We start from the raw sequence: 16,289 nt of genomic DNA, 5'->3' as shown, positions 1-16,289 counted from the left end.
TGCTTACCAAATACTATTTAATTTTAAAAAACCCACAACCTTTCCCATCACTCTAGTCAACACCACCATCCTCCCTATCTCACAAGCCTTTAACCTTAGCATTATCCTCAACTCATCTGTCTCATTCAGCCTGCATATAGTCAGTGACCAAGTCCCGAAGATTCTGCCTTCACAGTCGATCATTCAACATGCCTAGACTATACCCCCTCCTCTCCATCCAAACTGCTAGCACACAGTTCCAAGCATTCGCCTACTGCATCAGCCTCCTTGATCTCCCTGCCTCTCACTCCTCCAGTCTATATTTCACTCCGATGCCCAGATCATTCTTCTCAAAAACAATTCTGCAAACATCACCCAATTCCCCTCAACCTTCAGTAGTCACCCATCCATCTCCTCATCAGACAGAAACTCCTCACCATTGGCTTTAAGGCACCTCTCCCCCTCCTACCTGACCTCACTCACCTCCCACTACAACCCAGCCCACATACTTCACTCCTCTGATGTCAACCTACTCCCTATATCTCATTCTCATCTATCTCACCACTGACCTCTTGCTCACATCCTCCCTCTACCTGGAATTCCCTCCCCCTTCATATCTGACAGACCACCACTCAAAGTCCTACCAAAATCATATCTCCTTCAAGAAGCCTTCTTGGACAAACCTCTCATTTTCCTACCATATTTGCCCTCACTTTTGCATGATCACTTTGACCACACTTATTGTTAGTTGTATGAATATATGTAATCAAACTATTATTTATTATCCCTAAAAAAACCCTTGTCTCCCTATCAGCTTTAAGGTATATAAGGAGATACTTGAAATTAGAAATGCATATGCAAAGATGCATATTTTTGTGGTGATTGGCATATTTGCTATTTCAAAGTAAATTCCAACTCACACTTCTCCACCTGAAAAGGTTGTAAATGTTCCATCCGTGGTTAGGTTTCCAATATCAGAGGTCCAAGGATTGGTGCACAATAATAATAATAATGATGGCATTTATTAAGCACTTACTAAGTGCAAAGCACAGTTCTAAGTCTGAGGAGGTTACAAAGAGAAGCAGCGTGGCTAAGAGAAGCAGCGTGGCTCAGTGGAAAGAGTGCGGGCTTGGGAGTCACGGGTCATGGGTTCGAATCCCACCTCCCCCACATGTCTGCTGTATGACTTTGGGCAAGTCACTTAACTTCTCTGTGCCTCAGTTCCCTCATCTGTAAAATGGGGATTAAGACTGTGAGCCCCACATGGGACAACCTCATCTCCTTGTATTCCCCCCAGCGCTTAGAACAGTGCTTTGCACATAGTAAGCGCTTAACAAATACCAACATTATTATTGTTACAAAGTGATCAGGTTGTCCCATGGGGGGTTCACAGTCTTAATCCCCATTTTATAGATGAGGTAACCGAGGCACAGAGAAATTAAGTGACTTGCCCAAAGTCACACAGCTGACAATTGGCGGAGCCAGGATTTGAACCCATGAACTCTGACTCCAAAGCCGGGGATCTTTCCACTGAGCCATGCTGCTTCTCAAGAATACACAAGAATAACCATTCTGATAATAATAATTATTGTGGTATTTGTTAAGCACTTACTAGGGACCAAGCACTGTACTAAACTCTAGGATAGATGTGAGATAATCAGGTCCCACATGGGGCTCACAGTCTAAGTAGGAAGGAGAACAGATATTGAATCTCCATTATGCAGATGAGGGAACTGAGGCACAGAGTAGTTAAAGTGACTTGCCCAGGGTCACCCAGCAGACATGTGGAGGAGAGACATCCCCAGCACTTAGAACAGTGCTCTGCACATAGTAAGCGCTTAATAAATGCCATCATTATTATTACAATTTGAAGAGTCTAGTCAATCTAAAGCCAAAGAGTATGAAAACATGTTAAATAACAAAGTATAGGTAAGGGTGAATTCTTTAAGGCAACAAAAGCCCATGAGGAGTTCCATCATATGCCAAAATAAACAAAGTTTGGCAGACAAGGCAAGGTTGCTAAGGAACCAGATTCCTACCCAAATACCACAGGGAATCAGACCAATGGCCCATTCAGCAGGAGCAACAGGGTGCTTAGAAAACAATGTGATCATTGCCATCCATGACATACTTTAACTTTTCTCTGAAATAACCAATGGACCTATCATCTATTTATCTAATTATTCATTTGCCAGCCCACTAATATCTTTAGCATTGCCTCCAAAAAGCTATTATGGGCCTCTTGTTCCTGTATATTTCCAGTTCCTTCTTGAGCTTGTTATTTCCCACTTGAACAACTTAAGTTAGTAACAAATTCAATGCACTAGCTTGATCTGTGAAAAAAATGTTTCCTTTTGGAGCTCACCACCATTAAGCCTCAGTAGGTGCTCTCTAGCGCTCATGCTGTGGGATTTGATTTCCACGTTCACCTTGTTCATGCTCCTTATGATTTTTGAAGATTTCAATCCACGCCCCTCTCAATTGTCACCTTTCTAGGTGCAAGAATTCTAATCTTTTCAGTCAAGAATGTCCCTCAGACACAATGACCAGAACTGCACATGATATTCCACATGTGGCTACACTGTGATATCACAGAGTGCTTTTTTTTTCCCAAATCCTTCCTAATGATGGACAGGCACTTGTTGGTCACTGAAGTTCCTGGGACAGGGTGAGGAAGGAAGGAAGGAAGACATGTGGAGGAGCCTGAATTAGAACCCCGATTCTTCTGATTCCCAGGCCCATACTCTCTCCACTAGGCAATGCTGCTTCCCTAGTAATAATAATAATGATGGCATTTATTAAGCACTTACTATATGCAAAGCACTGTTCTAAGCGCTGGGGAGAGTACAAGGTGATCAGGCTGTCCCACGGGGGGCTCACAGTCTTAATCCCCATTTTGCAGATGAGGTAACTGAGGCCCAGAGAAGTTAAGTGACTTGCCCAAAGTCACACAGCTGACAATTAGCAGAGCCGAGATTTGAACCCATGACCTCTGACTCCAAAGCCCGTGCTCTTTCCATTGAGCCACACTGCTTCTCTAATAATAAGTATGGCATACTCTCATACTCTCATAATAATAACTATGGCACTTGTTAAGTGCTTGCTATGTGACAAGCACTGTTTTAAGTGCTGGGGTAGATATAAGTTAATCAGGTTGGACACAGTCCCTGTTGCACATGGGGCTCACAGTCTTTATCCCCATTTTACAGTTGAGGTAACTGAGGCACAGAGAAGTGAAGTGACTTTACCAAGGTCACACAGCAGATAAGTGGTGGAGCTGGGATTAGAACCCAGGTCCTACTGACTCCCAGGTCCGTGCTGTATCCACTAAGCCACACTATTCTGATCAGAACAGTTTCAGTTCCTGTGGGGCAAGGTGGGCTGGGAAGAAATGTTAACTCTGCATTAGTACTTGAGGATATATGGCACTTGTTTAGTGTTTACTATCTGCCAATCATCATACTAAGTACGGGGTTAGATACAAAATAATCAGGTTGGACACAGTCCCTATCCCACATGGGCCTCACAGTCTAAAGTAGGAGGAAGAACAAGTATTGAATCCTCATTTAATAGATGAGGAAATTGAGGCATTATTTATAGTAATGTCTGTCTTCCCCTCTAGACTGTCAGTAAGCTTGTTGTGGGAAGGGAATGTGTAAAAACTCTGTTTTACTAAGTGCTTGAGAGAGTACAATACAGTACTTTGCACAAACTCAATAAATACCATTGATTGATTGAGGCCCAGAGAAATTCAGTGTCTTGCCCAAAGTCACACAGCAGTAAAGTGGCAGGATTAGAACTAAAGTTCATTGACTCCCAGGCCCGGGCTCCTTCCATGAACGCTTCCCAATAAACACCATACGAAAGAACAGCCTTTATGGCACTGCCCACTGTCAGGAACAGCAGCTCTCCTCCTTCTGAGGAGATACAATCCCCTCATTCCCACAGGAGCAAAAGGTAGGCAGAAGCTTGGCACACCACAGCTGGGCATTCCTAGGCACTAGAGCTCCAGGAGGACAACCATTGCCCAGACCGGCTCCCCCATGTCCGAACATTTACCTCAGTCTGAATTTTGAATTTTGAGAATGTTATGAAAGTCTGAAACCAAGCACTCTTTGTCCAGAGCAGTGGGGCAGCCACGAGCTGCCCCCTTCAAGTACTGTTTAGTTGATACATATTTTCCTATCAACACTTCCACTATTTCATTTTAACTTGTTTGCATTATGCTTGCATGATACGGCTTCAACTATCATCTCTACGCTGATGACACCCAAATCTACATCTCTGCCCCTGCTCTCTCCCCCTCCCTCCAGGCTCGCATCTCCTCCTGCCTTCAGGACATCTCCATCTGGATGTCTGCCCACCACCTAAAACTCAACATGTCCAAGACTGAACTCCTTGTCTTCCCTCCCAAACCCTGCCCTCTCCCTGACTTTCCCATCACTGTTGACGGCACTACCATACTTCCCGTCTCACAAGCCCGCAACCTTGGTGTCATCCTCGACTCCGCTCTCTCATTCACCCCTCACATCCAAGCCGTCACCAAAACCTGCCGGTCTCAGCTCCGCAACATTGCCAAGATCCGCCCTTTCCTCTCCATCCAAACCACTACCCTGCTCATTCAAGCTCTCATCCTATCCCGTCTGGAATACTGCATCAGCCTTCTCTCTGATCTCCCCATCCTCGTGTCTCTCCCCACTTCAATCCATACTTCATGCTGCTGCCTGGATTGTTTTTGTCCAGAAACGCTCTGGGCATATTACTCCCCTCCTCAAAAATCTCCAGTGGCTACCAATCAATCTGCGCATCAGGCAGAAAATCCTCACCCTCGGCTTCAAGGCTCTCCATCACCTCGCCCCCTCCTACCTCACCTCCCTTCTCTCCTTCTACAGCCCAGCCTGCACCCTCCGCTCCTCTGCCGCTAATCTCCTCACCGTGCCTCATTCTCGCCTGTCCCGCCGTCGACCCCCAGCCCACGTCACCCCCCCTGGCCTGGAATGCCCTCCCTCTGCTCATCCACCAAGCTAGCTCTCTTCCTCCCTTCAAGGCCCTACTGAGAGCTCACCTCCTCCAGGAGGCCTTCCCAGACTGAGCCCCCTCCTTCCTCTCCCCCTCGTCACCCTCTCCATCCCCCCGTCTTACCTCCTTCCCTTCCCCACAGCACCTGTATATATGTTTATATGTTTGTACATATTTATTACTCTATTTATTTTACTTGTACATATCTATTCTATTTATTTTATTTTGTTAATATGTTTGGTTTTGTTCTCTGTCTCCCCCTTCTAGACTGTGAGCCCACTGTTGGGTAGGGACTGTCTCTATATGTTGCCAACTTGTACTTCCCAAGCACTTAGTACAGTGCTCTGCACATAGTAAACGCTCAATAAATACGATTGATTGACTGATTAATCAATTGATGATACTCTCATGATTCTCTGTGTTGGCTTCATTTAGAATATGAGCCCCTTCTGGGTCATGGTCCAGGGCTGAATTCGATCTTATATTTACCACAGAGCTTCGTTCAATGCTGTGCCCCTTTAAATTGCTCAATACGTGTTAGTAATAATAATCAGAGCACTTGACTTAAACATTAAAAAATCCTTATAAGCACACTTTAAGTGATATAGAATCTCAAGGATGGAAGGGAGCTTGAGAATTCATCGAGTTCATTCCCCTACCTTCATGTAGAACAGCACCTGAACCTACTTGTGACAGATAGGAAGTCAACCTATTTGTAAGATCCCCTGGAGAAGGCTATACCACCCCCTCCTTCGATGTAATGTTCAACAATTCTCCCCATCAGGGCAATTTTCCTTATATCTAATCTAAATTCCTCATGTTGCAGTTTAATCCCATTTCCCCTTGTTGGAGCCTCAAAGAAGATGAAAAACAGCTGGTCATTAGTTTCAGCTGCGTGTAAGGGCCCTTCATAGCCAGTTTTGAAAACAACCTTCAGTCATTTTTTTTCTCCAGTCTGAATAATCCTAGTTTCTTTCCTTTTTCCTCATATGTTTGATTTTCTAATCCTTTAATCATCCATGTGGCTCTGCACTGAACCCTTTACATATCCCTCTTCAGTGATGTCACCCGGAACTGGACAGTGTTCACTAGGAAGAGGCTGAGCAGCGTTGATGATTACCTCATGTAATGTTCATTCAATCATATTTGTTGAGCACTTACTGTGTACAGAGCACTGTACTAAGCGCTTGAAAAGTATAATTCATCAACAAATAGAGACAATCCCTGTTGAAAATCCTCTTCATGCCCTCCTAAACAGGGCCATCTTTTTAACGTATATCTCTACTTTGCTTACTCAGGGTCACCTTGTTATCAACTCGGACACAAGGCCTTGTTAAACCACATCTCCTCCAAGAAGACTTCTCCTACTATACCCTCATTTCCTCTCCTCCCACTCTCTCATGCGTCTCCCTGTATTTGCACACTTTATTCACCCATCCCTCAGCACTTATGTACATATCTGTTATTTATTTATTTATATTAATGTCTGTGTCTCACTCTAGACTGTAAGCTTTTCGTGGGCAGGGAACAAGTCTACCAACTCTGTTATATTGTACTCACCTAAGCATTTAGTACAATGATCTGCACACAGTAAGAACTCAGCAAATATGATAGATAGATTGATCTTTGGAATTTTTCCTCTGTCAAACTAGCATCTAGCCAATCCTCTCTCACCTTGCATTTCCCCGAGTATACTACTGACATGGGAACTTGGTGGGTTTCATTCTATTTCTCATCTCGCCTCCAATTTACCAAATTCTGATTCTGTCTTCCAAGGTCATTTACAAATCTAAAAAGTTATTATTACTTTCTATTAATAATAACACTACTTGTGGTATTTGCTAAGTGCTTACTATGTGCCAAGCACTGGGGTAGATACAAGATAATCAGGTCTCACATGGGGCTCAATCTAAATAGGAGGATGAACAGGTATTGAATCCCTATTTTACAGATGAGGAAACTAAGGCACAGAGAAGTTCAGTGACTTGCCGAAAGTCACACAGCCAAAGTTAGAACTCAGGTCCTCTGACTCCCAGGCCTGTGTTCTTTCCACTAGACCACACTGCTCCTCAATTCTACTCCTATCTTCTTCCTATTCCATTTATGTCCCTCAATTTGTCACTGATTCATGGATATCCATTCTCCAGACAGTTCCATGGCATAATTTGTGAGTTGATGATGCCCTCTACAGAAATAAAAGCCTCACTAAATCAGAGATTAGATGAGTCTAACAGGATGTGCTTTCAAATGTATCCATCTTTAAAAGATCTAAAATCGGGGCCTTTATATTTATGTATGGCCTGTAAACAAAATGAAATTAGCTCTTTCATCATGCTCTTGCCATTAATCCTATCAATTGTGAATTGAACACCATTGCGACTGACAGTATGGTGCTAAACTGTTGAAGAAAGCTGGGCAGAAATTAAAATAAAAAGAGCTATCATTGACCTGTAGGGCTTCCACTCATATAGCAAAGTTGCCACAGAACCCCTTAGAGGGCAGATGCAGGGAGGAATTTATCCATTTGTGAGAGCAAACGCTGCAAGAATTCTTTGCATGTTCTACTGAGTTATTATTTTTAAATATTCTTTCTCCCATTGTAACAGCAAGAAAAGAGAAAGAGCACACTGAATTAGAAAAAAGAGTGGGGTCACCTGGGGCTAGGTAGGAGAGGAATTGAGATGTGCTCAATAAATGCTATTTATTCACCAATTGATCCCTCAGTACCTATTTATATATCCATAATTTATTATATTAATGTCTGTCTCCCCCTCTAGATTGTAAACTCATTGTGGGCAAGAACAATGTGTCTCCCAACTCTGTTACATTGTTCTCACCCAAGCACTTAGTGCGCTCTGCACACAGTAAGCACCCAATAAATATGACTGATTGATTGATTGGAAGGAAGATATCCGGCAACAGAAAGGAGGAGTTGAATTTAAAAAAGCTTTGATAAAAAAGCTTGGATCAGTCTAACAGGGCCCCTGTGGCAACTGCCGCTTTGGAGCTTGATGTTAACTGGGAAATACTAACACTTGACTAACATGGATGATATCAATCTTAAATTATATTTGAAGTTGACACCCAACTTGGAGCTATGTATCCTTGATGGAAGAGCTGAAATGATTTATCTGATTGTTTTAGTTTTATTTGGTTAAAATTATACAGCATATTGATTTATAATGCTGCCTCCACAAACTCCCACATCTTTCCGGTGATGAGTCTTTCCTATCCAATTTTCAAAGCTGCCCACATCTTCAAGGCTTAACCAGAGAGGACCACCCAGGATCTTGAATCCCAAACCTATCTGGAAAAAGGATCTGGGAAATACACCTTTAGATGTATTTGGAGAGTATGTACTCGGAGAAGTGGCGTGACCTAGTGAAAGAACATGGGTCTGGGAGTCAGAGGACCTGGGTTTTAATTCTGGCTCTGCCAATTGCCAGCTATGTGACATTGGGGCAAGTCACTTCACTTCTATGTGCCTCAGTTTCCTCAACTGTAAAGTGGGATTCAATATCCATTCTCCCTCTTCCTTAGACTGTAAACCCCAGGCTGTATCAGACCTGATTTGCTTATATCGACCCTGACACAGTACAGGGCTTAGCGCACAGTGAGCACTGAACTAATATCACAATTATTACTTTTATGATTATAAGATGCATGAAGAAGAGGATCATCTGGTTCCATTTTCAAAAAAAATAAATCTACAGGTAACAAGATAACCCCGAAGCAAAAATCCAGTCATAATGGACACTCGAGAATCTCATATGTGATACATACCTTTTCTAGCCCTGTTTTTTATTTCCCCTCACAATGTAGCTCCTACTTCTCTACGCCCCATTTTACCACCAGCACCACTTAATCAGGAGTACTTTGTTCCTAGTTAGAGTGTGGTTTGGGAGAGGAGATGGAATGATTATTCGGATTTCTCCATACTAATGGAACTACAAGGAGGGCAAGCCATTGATTGACTGATTACTTTAAAGAGGCTGGATTCATGTAATTTTTTTTGACGGGAATAGTCAAAATACTGTGTTTTATTCAAATGATGAAACTCTGATCTAAAATACACTTGAACACTGGCCTTACTATTACGAGGTGTATGTTTTCAAGAAAAAAACTCCACACCTTACTGTCCTGTTCTTTGATGCCAACTATCTGCATTCATAAGTGGTAAATGCAGAATTTTTTAAATAATTCAGAAATTGAAATTGCATAAACTGTGAATAGCAAGAAAGACTGAAAAAACTTACCACAGTACCCTGGTGTTCCACATACTGTCTTCATGGTCACCTGATCATCCACAATTTTGGATAGTCCAAAATCAGCTAATGGAATAAAAAAAAAGATCATAACATATCTGTATGATAATCAAATGTTAATGTGACAAACACATTATGCTGAACAATAGACTTGACTAAAAAAAAGGGTCCAGATTAAACAGCAAAACCACCACAATCCATTACAATGAATTAAACATTTCATATATTGAATCAGTCAAATAGCATTTTATTTAAGTGTCATACTGATGGTTTTGTAAAGTACAACAACTGTGAAAATTAATATAATATTAATGAATAATTTAGAACAGTCTGGAAAGAGCCAAATGCAAAATAAAAGAATTTCAAAAATATCATTTGGGAAAATGGATGCTAATGAACAGAAATATTAATATGGACATGCCATCAGAATATAAATATGATGGGTCTCAACTCATTTGGGAATGGTTGTCTAATTAAATATTATGTGGAAAGGAAAGAAGACTTGTTACATCCTTTGAATGAAGGAAAATATTGCCAAAGTATTATTAACCCTGTGCAGTTCTGTGCAGTTAAGCAGACATGTGCATGATCCTATTAGAATCTGTAAGAAGCTCAATTAATCATTAAAGGCATAAATATCCTGTGTTTAATATTTGTGCATTACTAGCTTTTCCTTCAATTTACACAAAGGAAAATGGACCTCAGAGATAAAAGCGTGAGAAAAAAAGGACTATAAAGCATTAAAGGGTATTATCATTATGAACCAGTTGCTAAGTGACGTTTATCTGGCCCAAGACACATTTGGCACTTTAAACTGTGGAAATTACTCTTCGCTTCTGTCCTAAAGAGCTGCTAGTGCGGAATTTCTGCCTTGTTACCCTTCAAACACAAATGCATTTCCATGGCAGGTGACTAGTACTTTATCAGTAAAGTAGTAGAGAGTCCTTCAGAATAAAAAGGCTTAGCTCCATAAAAAAAGAATTGTTATCTATCAGTCCATTTAAAGGAAATTCTTCAGGGATTATATTTCTGAAAGAAATGTCAAAGGAAATAGAACCCCCAGAGTACAGTGCCTTCTACATATATGGGGAAAGGAGAATTGGAGGCTAATGAGTTGGGAAAGCCCTGTCTTATCTGTTTTATCGTATTTGTCAGGTGCTTACTATGTGTCAGGCACTGTACTAAACGCTGGGATAGATGCAAGATAATCAGGTTGGACACAGTCCTTGTCCCACGTGAGGCTCACAGTCTGAATCCCCATTTTGCAGATGAGGTAACTGAAGCACAGACTTGTCTAGATTCATCTATTTTATAAACAGAGAACATTAAGATATTTGGAATCTAAAATGCTATTAAATCAAAATTAAGCATCCACTGTAGGCAGATATTTAGCACAGGCTTTAGCATAAAAACCGGTAAATAAGGCAAAATAGAAAAATGTATAGGAAATTTACTCTGGCACAACCAAGGTTTCACCTGAAGTGACCCTGCCCCCTACAATTCCCCCATCTCCTTCCCTATCTTCCTTTCTCCCACTTATCCTTCCCACTCATCTTTCAACCAGCAGCAGCTGGAGCAGGTGACCCGAGAAAACTACTCCTGCTGAGACTCTAAGCCATAGCACATTCTCACTGTTCCCTCCCTGGGAGTTCCCATTATCTTTCACTATGGCCTTACCCCCTGGCTGTGTTCTAAAGAATCCCCGGGGGAAATACCTGTACCCTTGGTTGGAAACCTCGGCTCTAGAAGACACTTGGTTTCTTCCCAGCTAGGGAACCATTTAGAAAAAGGCATTTAGTGCAGCAATACCCATTAGCCAAGAGTGGACTAATCATTCTTTATTTTATCTTTCTCCCCACTCTGGTTCTCTGGTTCAGAGCACCTACAGCTTAAGGTGAAGGGGAACAGGAAAACGAGACAAAATGTATATTTTGCTGCTTATTACACACCTCTTTGCAAAAAAAAAGAGAAACAAATAGCTACACATAAATTTCACTTTGCAGATCTAACCCTCACAAAGGGCTTTATAAAGCTCATTGTCATCATCAATTATATTTACTGGTTGCCTGTTTAGGGCAAAGCCATATATTAAGCATTTGGGAGTCTAGTTCTATTGAACAATTTACCACTCCAGAATAAAGATTAAGAACTTCCAGAGAGCAGAGATCATGTCTTCTAACTCTACTGAATCCTCCAAGCTCTTAGCACAGTGCTCTTCACACAGTAGACATTCAATAAATGCTATTGATTGAAATCAATTCAAATAACTATTCTCATATTCATTTTAACTATCGTGTATTTTCACTTCACATTGTGGACACAACACTGTCGGCGAATTGGGGAACATTCTTCCTGAAAACACTTACTATTGTTAGACTGTGTCCAACCCAATTATATTGTATCTATTACCAGTGCAGTGCCCGGTACATACTTATATACTTATGGTATTTGTTAAAGGCTCACTATGTGCCAGGCACTGTACTAAGCGCTGGAGTGAATACAAGCAAATCAGGTTGGACACAGTCCCTGTTCCACTGGGGCTCACAGTCTCAGTCCCCATTTTACAGATGAGGTAACTGAGGCACAAAGAAGTTAAGTTACTTGCCCAAGGTCACAACAGTAGACAAGTGGTGGTGCTGGGATTAGAACCCAGGTCCTTGTGACTCCCAGGCAAATGGCCTATCCACTAGGCCAAGCTGCTTCTCTTATAATTCATACTACAAACTCCATAAACATCACATTTTCTCATTTCTTTTCTGACTAGAAGCAATCCAGAAAATACCCTTTAGGGAGGGGATATTTACCAGAGAAGGCAGATTTTAACAAATGAAGGTGCAGGCTAAAGTTTCTTACCTATTTTGAGGGGCGCATCTGGGGCTGGAGTTGCATACAGTAGATTCTCTGGTTTCAGATCACGATGGACAATACCATTTTCATGAAGGTACTAAACACAAAAGCCAAGCCAGGGAAATTCAGAAAGTTGTATGTATGATTCATTCCTAAATCAACTTGTTCTAAATCTCTTTGAACTACTCACATAACCTACTATATGAGTAAACAAGTGAACCATTTAAGAGAAAACAGTTTCAAAATGCCACATCTTTGGATTCTAAAATATAATTTGTCACCTGAAAATGAAATACAGTTTAAATTGTGGAGTCAACTCCTAGTTGAGGGAAAATTTCTGTGGAAGAGATTATTTAATATCCAACTTAAAGTACCATTTAGAACTTACTAATCATTTAACCTGCTGTAACAGAGAGATGGTCAAGAATCCAGCAGCCAGGGAGGCACTGAAGTCTAATTTATCAGTAGAATAACAAAAGCATTAAAATAAGCAGAGTATTATTATGAAATACCAGGATAAGAGCAGTTACGGTATAAACATTGACCTTGTATAACCATACAAATTCAACGTGTAGACTGTAAGCTCCTTTTATGGACATGGATCGCTGCTACCAACTCTTTTCAATCAATCAATCAGTGGTGTTTATTGAGCACTTACCATGTGCAGAGCACTGTACTAAGCACTTGGGAGAGTACAACACAACAGAATTAGCAGACACGTTCTCTGCCCATAATGAGCTTACAGTCTAGAGAGGGAGACAGACATTAATATGAACAAATAAGTTATTTATAATACATAATTTAAAGATATGCACATAAGTGTCATGGGGCTGGGAGCAGGGTGAATGTCAAATGTCCACAGGTCACAGATCCAGGCACATAGATGATGCACAAGGGAGAACGAGCTGAGAAAAAGAGGGCTTAATTAAGGAAGGCCTCTTGGAGGAGATGTGACCTTAATAATGCTTTGAAGGTGGAGAGAGTAGCGATCTGGTGTATTGGTGTATTTGGAGGGGGAGGGAGTTCCAGGCTAGGATGAGGACAAGTGTTTCCAATAGGCTGATACTTAACTGGCTAGGTTTGCTGTTATTTGTGGAGTTCAGGGTTCTCAACTGAAGCATGTGGCTTCTTCACATGGAGGGACCCATGAGCGAGGTTTCCAAATGGTTGCATTTAAGGACATCTTTTAAAATGTTTTCTCCATCTTCCCTTTAGGTATTTTCCCTTGCCTTAACTGGGAGTACACCATTTGCTTTGAGTGTTGAAATAAGTCACTCTAAGCATGTGTCCAGACCAGCAAAGCTGTATATTACAAACAGTACTTCTAGTTGTATTAATCATCAAGGGTATTATCATTGTTCTAATCCCAGCTCTGCCACTTGTCGGCTATGTGGCCTTGGGCAAGTCACTTAATTTCTCTGTGCCTCAGTTACCTCATCTGTAAAATGGGGATTTTACTGTGTCCAACCATGTATTTACTCCAGCTTTTAGTACAGTGCCTGGAACATAGTAAGCCCTGAACAAATACCATTTAAAAAATAGTATTTGAATGTCTACTGTGCACAGAGCACCAAGTGATTCATAACTAACTTAGCTGTCTTGAGACTCTCTAGCAGGCAGTGTTGACGGGATTTCTCCAACCCCTTAAGGTGACAATGGAAGTATGCTCTCCATCACTCAGATCCATATATAGCACACTGGGAGCCACTGACACCTGGTTTCAGGTTAACGTCACATTTCTTGAACCTCTGTTTCTTCAGGGGTCCAAAAGCTGCATTTGGACATTTACATGTTTGAGACAATGACAACATTCCATGAGAATTAGCTACCTGGGCACAGGAAATAGTCCATATTAGCTAAACCTCACCATGGACCTGAATTGCTGGACTAGTAGATTCACAGAAGGAGCTTTTCTTGATGAAATCATCCTTTGAATGTTGTGGCAACCCCAATTTTTACTAGGCCCTAACATCAACATTTGCTTGGAGATACGATTCTGAGTGAGCACACACTAAGATATCATCGGCATATTGAAGTTCAAGGATTGAAGCTGAGGAGACACTAGTTTTAGCTCTAAGATGACTGATATTGAACAGATTTCCATCTGTTCGGTAATTTAATTCCACTCTGAGTGGGTGTTTGTTGATGGTCAGATGGAGCAACATAGAGAGAAATAGCAAAAAGAGTGTTGGAACAATGACGCAGATATGCTTAACTTGCAACTTAATCACAAAGTCGGGGGGGAGGAGGGGTCTGTATTAGATCCATTACTGCTCATAGCCATCCTACAGCAAGCATAAAACAGTGATGAACTTTGGAGGGAACCCAAACTTCAGAGGAATCCTCCACAATGCCTCATGATGACTGAGTCAAAAGGCCTTTCTGATGTTAAGGAAAATCACATATAAAGGTGTCCATGTTGTTCTTGGCATTTTCCTGCTGTTGCTGAGAGTGAATATCACATTGAGTGTGCTCTGAAGGTATCCAAACCTATTCTAAGATTCCTGGTAGAGTCTCACACCAAAAGGGAGGAGCCAATTCAGGGGGAATCCTTGCAAAGGTAATTTCAGACATTAACAACAGTGGCTTAACCATTAAATGCTATCAAAGCATTTTTTTTATTAGGCTCCTTTACTGTCATGTTCCTACACAGAATTCACAAGCTATAGGTCAGTTCAGCAACAGGCAGGACTAGTGGAAAAAAAATGAACTCATGATCAAATTCACTTATTAAGTGCCGATTTATATATGGTACCGAGTGAGGTGTTGCTTAGAGTAACTTAAAAAGTCACAGGATCTATCTTCCAGAAAATTACAAGTGATGACAAGCAACACTAACATGAATAGGCATACTAAGGACATAATATGAACAAATATTAAATGCTGAAATTTATTGAACAAATTAAGACATTCCTGCTACAAGACTTTCCTCATCTATAAAATAGGGATTAAAGCCAAGGGTGATGAGTTTTTGTTTGATGTACAGGTGGATGGGCAACCAGTGGAGCTTCTTGAGGAGTGGAGAAACATATCCCGAATGTTTTTGTAGAAAAGTGGGCAGCAAAGTGAAGTATGGACTGGAGTGGGGAGAGACAAGAGGCTGGGAGGTCAGCAAGGAGGCTGACACAGTAATCAAGGTGGGAGAGGATAAATGATTGTATTAACATGGTAGTAATTTGGATGGAAAGGAAAGGGTGATTTTAGCGATGTTGTGGAGGTGGAACCAACAGGATTTAGTAAGGTGCCAAGTACTGTTCTAAGCGCTGGTGTAGATACATGATACACAAGATATACATTGTGTTTCTGTATCAGAAACATTGGTGTCAGTTCATTAGCATTTTATAGGGAATAAATCTGTAACTGCTTTAAGTTCACTTTTTCCAGTGAATATATACTACCAGTTAATTTAAACACGAATGATCAGTTATCTATATAATGCCAATGAACAGTGTTTCTGATATAGAAACTCAATATGATCTTGCATCAGGTTTTCACCAGTTAATAATCATGTATACCACAGTTTCCATATATTCGTCCATCAGGTTGTATCCAAACTGTGCACTGAAACATCACATTCTGGCTTGGATTCCATTTAGTGCAAGGAATCATTTGTAGATTGCTGAAATGATTTGTCAAACACTGATCTCTACATCAGCTATTGTAGTTATTAAAAGAAATTGTAATGTTTGAAGTAACTGAAAAAAAATATTTTTCTTTGTCAAGTGAACCAAATGGAAAACTGGCATCCAGTTTGAAAGTTCTCTATATGCAAAATAACCCTGAAAAGAACTAAAATGGTAATGACAAGATAATAAAGTATATCATGACTTAGGACTGAAACATATGTCAGCATCTATTTCTAAGAACATGACAAACATTAAACTAATTCTCTTAACTCTTCAAAGAATACATTCGACCCATTCAGATATGGCCTAAGACTTAAGCAAGATATTTATGGCAGTCAAAGGAAGTGAAAGAAACAAATAACTATCAAGGGTGAAAGAGGTTAAGAGTGATATGCTCTTGAAAGGGCAAATAAAGTCCTATTTTAAGATAGTCAAATGAGAAAGCTAAAAATATTTCCAAGGCTTTAATAATGGCACAGCTAATGAGCTACTTTTTGACATGGGTTTTCAATTTCAAAAATAGGGTAAACCGATATGGGCAGCTATTGGATAA

General features: G+C 40.9%; 1 protein-coding gene across 1 annotated transcript in view; it reads right to left on the bottom strand.

Moving 5' to 3' along the window:
• Positions 1-16,289, bottom strand: part of CAMK4 (calcium/calmodulin dependent protein kinase IV) — a 241,572-nt gene that overhangs the window by 16,773 nt on the left and 208,510 nt on the right. Inside the window, exons 6-7 of the mRNA XM_038770360.1 lie at positions 12,117-12,207; positions 9,255-9,329 (exon numbers count right to left, since the gene is read on the bottom strand). Coding sequence (XP_038626288.1) covers positions 9,255-9,329; positions 12,117-12,207 — 166 coding nt within the window. The remainder of the gene's footprint in view (positions 1-9,254; positions 9,330-12,116; positions 12,208-16,289) is intronic.

Source organism: Tachyglossus aculeatus, chromosome X3 (assembly GCF_015852505.1).
Source record: "Tachyglossus aculeatus isolate mTacAcu1 chromosome X3, mTacAcu1.pri, whole genome shotgun sequence".
Lineage (NCBI taxonomy): Eukaryota > Metazoa > Chordata > Mammalia > Monotremata > Tachyglossidae > Tachyglossus > Tachyglossus aculeatus.
The sequence above is the reverse complement of the archived record's forward strand: the minus strand, read 5'-3'. Positions and strand labels throughout refer to the sequence as shown.